The 8,250-nt window shown below is 50.7% G+C and overlaps 2 protein-coding genes across 4 annotated transcripts; one reads left to right on the plus strand and one right to left on the minus strand.

Moving 5' to 3' along the window:
- Positions 1 to 117: 117 nt before the first annotated feature.
- On the minus strand, positions 118 to 2,436 carry SNRNP35 (small nuclear ribonucleoprotein U11/U12 subunit 35). Its single transcript, XM_053994337.1, has 2 exons — positions 2,350 to 2,436; positions 118 to 1,817 (listed from the first exon to the last, which is right to left on the minus strand). The coding sequence occupies exon 2, from the start codon at positions 1,812 to 1,814 to the stop codon at positions 1,017 to 1,019; it is 798 nt and encodes a 265-aa protein (XP_053850312.1). The 5' UTR covers positions 1,815 to 1,817; positions 2,350 to 2,436; the 3' UTR covers positions 118 to 1,016.
- RILPL2 (Rab interacting lysosomal protein like 2) lies at positions 2,179 to 6,942 on the plus strand. Of its 3 annotated transcripts, none has more exons than XM_053994335.1 (4): positions 2,179 to 2,880; positions 3,768 to 3,919; positions 5,724 to 5,817; positions 6,190 to 6,278. In XM_053994335.1, exons 1-3 carry the CDS (start codon positions 2,290 to 2,292, stop codon positions 5,794 to 5,796), a joined length of 816 nt encoding a protein of 271 aa, XP_053850310.1. In that variant the 5' UTR covers positions 2,179 to 2,289; the 3' UTR covers positions 5,797 to 5,817; positions 6,190 to 6,278. The 3 variants fall into 3 exon arrangements, with proteins under 3 accessions (XP_053850310.1, XP_053850311.1, XP_053850309.1); XM_053994336.1 differs by lacking the exon at positions 5,724 to 5,817 and adding an exon at positions 6,777 to 6,942 and having other exon boundaries at positions 2,187 to 2,775; positions 6,190 to 6,300; XM_053994334.1 differs by lacking the exon at positions 5,724 to 5,817 and adding an exon at positions 6,777 to 6,942 and having other exon boundaries at positions 2,193 to 2,880; positions 6,190 to 6,300.
- The last annotated feature ends 1,308 nt before the right edge of the window (positions 6,943 to 8,250 follow it).

The following is an 8,250-nucleotide window of genomic DNA, read 5'->3' on the forward strand; positions in this document are numbered from 1 at the left end:
GGAAAGTGATACCATCCATTCTTGGGGATGCAGCTTATGGATCTGTGTACAACTTCATGGAAATACAGCCTCAAACCAGACAAGGTTTAGGACGGAGCCATTCCAAGACTGATGAAATACAATTTAAAATACATTATATATTTAGGAATGGCTTATGATGACAAAGAACATGACAGAGCCTTTTCCAGACAGTACTGTAAGCTCCTTAATGGAAGAGGTGTGTCTGTATTTACACATCCTAGCCCTGAAAAAGATGTTTTGCCCTGTTTTCCCCAGTTCAGCTAAAACCAGCAGCAAGCCCAGTTTCCAGAATGGATTTAAACCCTGTGTAGAAGGGTGAGGACAGAATGAGTGCAGCTGCAACCACATTTACCCATGACACCCTCCTTCAGTGACTGTCCATGGATTCATCAGGAGCATGAGGCTTTTTCTGATGTGCTTACTGCCCTGTGGTGCACATTCCTCTGTACAAAGGAGTTTCATCCTCCCATGTCATAGACAGTGGGCTGGTTCCGTGTTTCTCTCTCACCTGGCAGAACTAGTTAAGGACACAGTATCAATAAAGGTCTTGCCTGTCCCAGTGTCTTCACAAAAATGAAGCCACTTCCCATCAGCTTCTGTTATGGGGCACAAAAGTTTCAGAAGTTTGTTGCTTCTTCATTCCTGTGTCTTCAGCACGGGACTGTTTCATAACAGACCTGTGGACATCTGGCACATGGATAACTCCTCACCCAGGCAGCCAGACAAGGTGTGTGCTCATCTCAGTGGGATGCCTGTACGCACGGTGCACTTCTTACAGCCATCACCAGTTCAAAAACATTCATACAAAAGTTTATTTTCTCTAAAGAACAATTCTACACACATCTGAACTGCAGTAGGAACCAAACCATAGAGAGATGCTGGCAGCAGAGTCACAGGCATAAGGTGGCAACACCACAGCTTGTTCTGGGAATGCTGTCACAGCCCCGAGCTGCTGTAAGGGTAGGTCACACACCCCAAGGACAAGGCACGGTCACCTATCGGTGCTTATCATCATCTCTTTGCTTCTTGGTATCTCTGTCCCTGCTCCGGTCTCTATCCCTGTCCTTCCTGTCTCTGTCCTTCCTTTCCCTCCCCCTGCTCCTCTCCTCTTTGGAGTCTCTCTCTCTCTCACTGTCACCCCAAGCCCATGACCTCTCCCTTTCAGGCCAGCGTTTGTCCCTGCTCCTCTCATGGTCCCGGTCCCTTGTTCTCCAGTCCCTCGTTCCCTCACGAGACCAGTTTCTTTTCTCTGATGATCCTTCTCCATAGAAATCATTTTTCATGTTTGGCAAATTGATGGGCTTTCGGAAAGGTCTGTCCCGTCCTCCGAACCGCAGCTGCCCGGATTCTTTTTTGCCTCCAAACCCACCCCCAAGCCTCCGGGGAATCCATCCTTTGAGAGTTCTTTCCAGTTCAAAGTCTACGAAGATCTCATGTTGGTCGATGACCAGCCTGTTGGCATCTCTGTGGGCCTTCAGCAGCGCGCGCTCCTCTTTGTACTCAATAAACGCATAACCCTTGGAAAATCCTGTGACCAGGTCTCGAACCAGACGGATCTTTCTGATGTCTCCATAGCGGGAAAAAACCTCCTTTAACTTCTCTTCTGTGGTCTGAAAATTGAGCCTCGCCACGAAGAGGGTGAGGTGAGGATCTCCCGTGACGCCCTTGTTGGGTACGTACCGTGCCAGCATCGCCCGCCATATGGCCCGGTCGTGGGGCTCCTCGTCCGTGCCATCGATGCTGCCAGCCTTGAGGGGGTCGTACTCCTTCGCTATGGGAGCCCAGTCAGCCATTGTCTAGTGGGGAGAACACACATGGCACAGGCTCACGGCTGTGTCAGAACAGCCTGTGCAAGAAGCGCTTCCAACACCGCTGCACTGTGTTCATCCAAAAATCCCCCACAGCGTGACACACGAAAATAAACCAGCCGTGTCGCTGTTGTTCGAGTCCGCATGCCGGGACGGAGCCGTGTCGGGGAGCCGCATCCTCCCCTGGCCTAGCCCGGCCTGAGGGGCCCCGGCCTTCCCCCGTGCCTGCCCGGCCGAGGAGGCCCCTCAGCCCCGCTCCCGCTGCCGCCTGTCCCCTCACCCGCCCGGCTCGGCGGGACGCGACTCTCCCGGCGGGCAGGGGCCGATCCGCCGGCCCGGAGGAGCCGCAGCCGCTCCCGCCGGGGTCCATTTCAGCCCCTTTCCCCGCTCCCGGAGCCCGCCAGTCCCCCCGCCCCGCTCCCGGAGCCGCCGAGGCGGACGTGGCGCTGCGGAAAGGCCGATGCGTTCGCCCGCCTCGGTGCCGGTTCCCGGGGCTGCCGGAGAGGCCCCCGTCCCTTACCGGCAGCGGAGCGCGGGCGGTGCCTCCTCAGGGGAAGGGGCAGGGCGGGAAGCGGAGCGGGGCCGCGGCCGCGGGAGCGCCGGGGGCGGGAGGGGCCGCTCCGCCCGCGGCCCCGCCGGCAGCGCCGCCCGGCCCGCCTGGGAGGGAGGGAGGGAGCGCCGGGGTGCGGCGGGCATGGAGCGGGGCCGGGACGGGGAGGAGGAGCTGGAGGAGGAGGAGGAGGAGGAAGAGGATGAGGAGGAGGATGGCGGCCCAGAGAGCGCCCTGGAGAAGAGCCCGTTCCAGCTGACGGCCGCAGATGTTTACGACATCTCGTCCGTGGTGGGCCGGGACCTGCTGCAGCTCCGCGCCGGGCCGCAGCTGCCCGCCGCCCGCGCCCGGCTGCAGTTCAGGATCGTCAGGGTGCTGGAGATGCTGGAGGCGCTGGTGAGCGAGAGCAGCGTGGCCGAGGAGCAGCTGCGGCGGGAGCGGGACAGCCTCCGGCGGGAGCTGGAGCAGCTGCGGGCGGCAGCCCGCGGGAGCGCCCCGCAGGTGGGTGCGGGACTCGGCCGGGACACACGGGACTCGGCCGGGGCACACGGGACTCGGCCGGGGCACACGGGACTCGGCCGGGACACACGGGACTCGGCCGGGACACACGGGCCCCTTCCCCAGCACGGGCACACCGTGCGCGGGTGGCAGAGCGCGCCCAGAACCACACCAGATGGGCCGGCCGATACTTGTGGTCTCTTTTGTGTCAGCGGGACGAGTCTCACAAAGTCACTTCCCGTCCTTGGCCATGAAAGCCTTGAAGCTCGTTTTCCTTCGGGGTGGTTGCAGTGCTGTGGGTTCCTCGCTCGTTTCGCTGCAGTGACTGACCCGGCAAAGTTGGGTCGGTCGCGCACAAAGACACGCACAAAGTTCAGGGAGTACAAACCCACCGTGTGCAGCTCTTGCACAACACCGGCCCCATAGAGACAACTGTATGCAAACACTGAGGCTTCGCTACTCCCTGTGAGGGAAATGGATGTCTTGATAACTACAAAGGTTTTAAATCAAAAAAGGCGAGTTCAGTTCTCACCTTTCTTTGACACGGAATTTTGGTGTGGCATTACATGGCTCAGCCTCACTCATCATCTGGGAACAATCTGATAAAAGCATCTTCTTGACAACTAAATTGCAAACTCTTGGGACAGAGACTTTGCTTTTAACTGTAGTCAGAGCCTGTCACCGTTGTGGCCTATACTTGGCTGGTGAACACAGTCACTAAGAATACAAAAATATGAAGTATAATTAACTGCTTGGAAAAAAAAAAAATCAGGATTGTGATGAATTCATACTAGTTCTAAAAATTCCATATTTGTAAAATCCAGATATTTTACTCTCTGAATGCTGAGTTTTTTGAGAGGTTACATGATCCACCACTGTTTATTTTACAGCCCAGCCTTGGACCAGATCAAATGGTGATAGACCTCACAGACCCCAACCGGCCCCGGTTCACGTTACAGGAGCTCCGAGATGTACTGCAAGAGAGGAACCAGCTGAAAGCTCAGCTTCTGGTGGTGCAAGAGGAGCTACAGTGCTATAAGAGGTAAAGCTTGAAGTCAGCAGAGAACTAATACCACTAATAACAAGTACTTCATGAAGCTTATCAGGTGAGATTCTTGCAGGTTTGGGCCCCTAGGTCAGGATAGGCGCTGTCCAGATATGTAAGTGACCCCTGTGCTCCCCAGAGCATACAAGTGAGCAAAGAAAAATGGGGCAACAATGAAGTCTCTATGCAACACGATTTAAAAACCAAATCCCTTGTCTTCTGCACAGTTCTCAGCCCATTCCCATAATTGTCCCACTCTCAGCCTATGCAGAGTTACTCCCACTCCACATCCAGGCTGGGTTCTCGTGCACAGGAATTCATCTGTGCAGTCACAGCAGCTGCACACACACTGTGTCTAAAGCCACACTACATACCAAAGAGCACGGGGGGTTTCCAGCTCAGATTTAGTCAAACTTTCCTTCCTCCTGCAGCACCACGCTGGGTGATCTCCGGTCCTTTGCTCCCACGGGGGTGTGGCACTGATCTAGAAACAGAATATTGAGCTCTTTCATCATTCATGATAAGCTGTGGGGTTTTTAAGACTGCCAACAGAGTGTAAGGCCCTTGAACTGTGCAAAGCAAGTGATTTCAGAGAAGGGTTTGGTCTTTCCAGAAGGGAGAGACAGTGTGAGTCAAAGGGTGGGGTGTGGGAAGGGTCTTGATCTTGGTGCTACAAATTAATTCACCCCAAAGTTCTCCTTCCCAACCTCTGCCCCCTCTCATCATGTTGGATTATAAACTCTTTGGGTCAAGAAATTACTTCTTGATCTAGACACAAAATGTCTGAGCACATTAGATTTCAGTTGGGATATCTCAGCAGCACCCTCCTGGATACAGCGAGCCCGCCCTTTGGCTTGTCTGTAACAGGCACGTTAAGCCAAGAAGTTACACTTAAAGCCAAGAATTTATAAACTGCCTGACAGCACTTCCCCTGCTCAGCTGGCTGCTTTGCTGTGCAGCAGTGGAATGGCTTCTTGCTTTGATTTCCCAGCTGTTACACAGTTTAGAACAGGCCAAATAAAAAATGTAACAGTGGGAATGTTTTCAGGTTTTTAGTGATCTGAGTCACAGTGCTGTGCACCAAGAGCAGGGCAGGGCTGCTTTTCAAGTCGAGTAATTTGTGAGATTGTCTCCTCATACAGTGTTACAGCTTAAGCCAAAACCCGTTTTCCCTCTAAACAGTCACATAAAATCCTAATTGTAATTGTAGTAAAGAGTAATTGTGCAGGAGAAGAGGATAAATATATGTTCTAAAATGCCTTGTACACATTGGAAATAAGCTCTGCATAACACAAGGTAACAAACATCTCAGAGACTGGCTCAAAGTGACCGGTGGTGTTTGGGGGCTGCATTTTTCATCATGATTTCTGGGTAGAAGTTACTACACAGATGTTAGAGCTCTGCAGTGTCACCCAACAGCTCACTGTCTCATTTACCCAAGAGGAGAGTCTGCCTCAGAATTACCCTGTGCCTGGTGTCACACCAGTTTTTAAGTGCTCTGTGTTTTTATTTCTGAATCCAGTTGAGTGTTGCTTGGCTGCTCTTTGCCTGCAGCTACTGCAGTCACAAGCTTTGATCCACTGAGCTCTCCAAATGACTGAGGTCAGCTCAGGACATGCTGTGAAAACACTGAGTGTGCAGGCTGAGAAAATCTCACCCTGTTCCAGGCAGGGAAAACATCCTTTGGTCAAACCGAAACTGTTGCCTGGAGTAGGCGGTTACAGCTTCTGGAGTGTAGAAACACTGAAGTGGGATGGCAAAATCTAGAGCTGAGGCAAAGCCTTTCTTCTCTCCTCTGTAGGGTGGAAAGAGGAACAGGCAGCTGCCTTGCAGGGGAGCTGGGAACCTCCCGTCTGTTCCCAGGCCTGGTGTGAGCCTGGGTGGCTGCGCTGGAGGTACCACACATCCACCCCTGCAGAAGTTCACCATTTGTGTCCTCACCCTCCCCTTACCCTTGGACTTTTGCACAAATCCAAGTGTGATTACACTTCCCTTTCACCCCCATTATGACTTGCCATTTTTTCTCTGTGGAGAAGTCAGCTTGTTACTTTTTTAGTGTTCTCATTAAAGCATAACCCTGGCACCATTACACTGCTGTATTTAGAGATAATAATTCATTATTTTCAGTTCACTACAAGGAAGAGGCTGGGCTGCCATCCCTGTCCTGTGAACACTCATTCCCCCATGTCCAGTGAGAGGTCTAACTCATGCACTGTCACACTCTGCACAAACCCCCAAAAAATAAACAAAACCATTTCTTTTCCCAGTGGGATCATCTCACAGAAAAGGGACCAAACTGAAGAACTGGAAAAAGAAGCCAGTGGCAGCAGTGCTGGCAGCAGAAAGGACAGTGAAGAGAAGACAATCATCAAACGGTTGTAAGTTTGTCTGCAGCTTTTGGGGCAGAATTTGTGAGAACATGGCCCACTCCCTTCACAGTGAATCCAGGAATGGATGCTGAACTTAGTCTAGTTGGCTGGATATTGTTTTCTGCTCTCCATGTAAAGTTAAAAACCTGATAAAGCAATCTCTTCCTGGGGAAAAAGCACTGCACAGGAAAGCAACCTCCACCCAGGCAAGCAGGGAGTCACTTTTTTCCTAGGAAAAACAAGCCTTCCTGAACAAAATGATTCAATACTTGCCTCCACTGCCAGCCCCTCAGGGCTGTGCTGTGGGAGCACCCCAGCTGGCCTCAGGCTTTATTTACATTGTACACAAAACCCACAAGCTCAGGGTCTGTCCCTAAAGTCCCCCAAAATAGCACATTGACAGGGCCAGCCCCCTGCCTATTCCTTGTTTTCCAGTTGTACATTATTGTTTCCTTTCTGCTATTGATTTTCTTCTCTTTTTTTAGGTTTTCTTTTAAACATGGAAAATGAGTATCCTCAAGGACTTTGCTGCTGGTGAGAATGGCACTGATGAGCCTCAGAGGCATTGGGAAAGACAATGATTGGAAGCAGCAGCATCACTCCTACTGTAGAGAATGAGCAATCTCATTAAAATAATGTTGTATAATATTCTTTCAGAATAGATTTTACTCTGCTTTTTCAGAAACTGTTTGAAACAGACACTTTTTGTATTTCTTACTGTCAGACATTACCCACATGTAGAAAATAAAACATTTATACAAAGTTGGATTTTATTCTTATTAGAAGAGCCTGTGATGATCTGTACTACAGCATACTTATCCTGTCCAGCTATCAAAACATTCAGCCCAAATGATTTTGTAAGATGAAGGTAAGTTAAGAGAGACATGCCATTCAAAAGTGGTTGTTTGGGGGTGAGATGAACAGCAGAGAAAAGCACAGTGAAGGAAGAAAAGCTGCTGCAATTGTGCTCTGCCCACATGAAGGGCTGAGGTGCAGGCAGTGCTCAGACTGGAACAGATGCAGCAAACATTTCATTTCTGACAGCTGAAGGTCTCCTGTGGTAGGGAGTTGTGTTTTGCACAAGCTCTGTTCTTTCAATCACCTGCCACAAGCTGTGTATTGGCCCCAGTAATGAGATTTAGCAGCAGTGGAAGCATATAGGGCAAACAGAGGAGTGGGGAAAGAAGCTTGAAAGACACCAATTAGGTTCTCTATTTAGAAAGATAGAATATCCAGAGCAGAAGTCTGAACAGACATAAAAGAAGCAGTGACAGGTATCAAACTGTGATCTTCCTCTCCTCAGAAATAAAAGCAGGCTCTGAAGTCTTTTGATTCCCTCTCCTACACTGGCAGCATGAAAAATATAGGGCATTTCACACATCTGCTCAGCTGCACAATGTAAATGTGGCTCAGCAGAAGGCAGAGCTGCAGCCTCCCTTCAGAGGTCAGGAACAACTGTCTGTTAGCAAAGCCACACCACAGGTGGCTGACCCAAGCCAGCTGGTTTAGCCAGGGCACAGAACCACTGAAGTCCTTTTGCCATTTTCAAGATATCAATAAGCCTTGGGCATGCCCTCATTGTGTATTTTCTAGAGCATGGCAACAGGGAAGGCAGTTACTGCAGGGCCTGAGCAGAGGCTTTGTGCACAGAAAAATGAAACAAAGAAACAATCAATCAGCAACAGCCAGGATGCATCTCTGAGCTGAAGAGAGAAGCTGACTTGTGATCTGAATTCCATCCTCTTCCATGGTTTATCCAGGGATGTATTTTCCAATTTCCTTTAAAAAGCAGTTTAGCTCCCAACCCAAGGGTATCTTTCCCTGTGTCACCTTGTTAGAAGATGAAGCCTTCCTGTGAGGCACAGAGATAAACACCCAAAGGACACATTCCAGTGAGAAGTACATTGAGATAGATCTCTAGATCTCTGTATGCATTCCTAGAAAAGTAAAGGATACATA

Source organism: Vidua macroura, chromosome 18, assembly GCF_024509145.1.
Source record: "Vidua macroura isolate BioBank_ID:100142 chromosome 18, ASM2450914v1, whole genome shotgun sequence".
NCBI classification, from domain to species: Eukaryota; Metazoa; Chordata; class Aves; order Passeriformes; family Viduidae; genus Vidua; species Vidua macroura.

What these genes read in the sequence shown, in the direction of transcription:
- SNRNP35 (XM_053994337.1), bottom strand. Translation starts at nt 1,814, where the DNA reads ATGGCTGACTGGGCTCCCATAGCGAAGGAGTACGACCCCCTCAAGGCT.
- RILPL2 (XM_053994334.1), top strand. Translation starts at nt 2,290, where the DNA reads ATGCGTTCGCCCGCCTCGGTGCCGGTTCCCGGGGCTGCCGGAGAGGCC. An exon ending in CCCGCGGGAGCGCCCCGCAG is followed by an intron (nt 2,881 to 3,767) that starts GTGGGTGCGGGA and finishes TTTATTTTACAG; the next exon opens with CCCAGCCTTGGACCAGATCA. An exon ending in AAGACAATCATCAAACGGTT is followed by an intron (nt 6,301 to 6,776) that starts GTAAGTTTGTCT and finishes CTCTTTTTTTAG; the next exon opens with GTTTTCTTTTAAACATGGAA.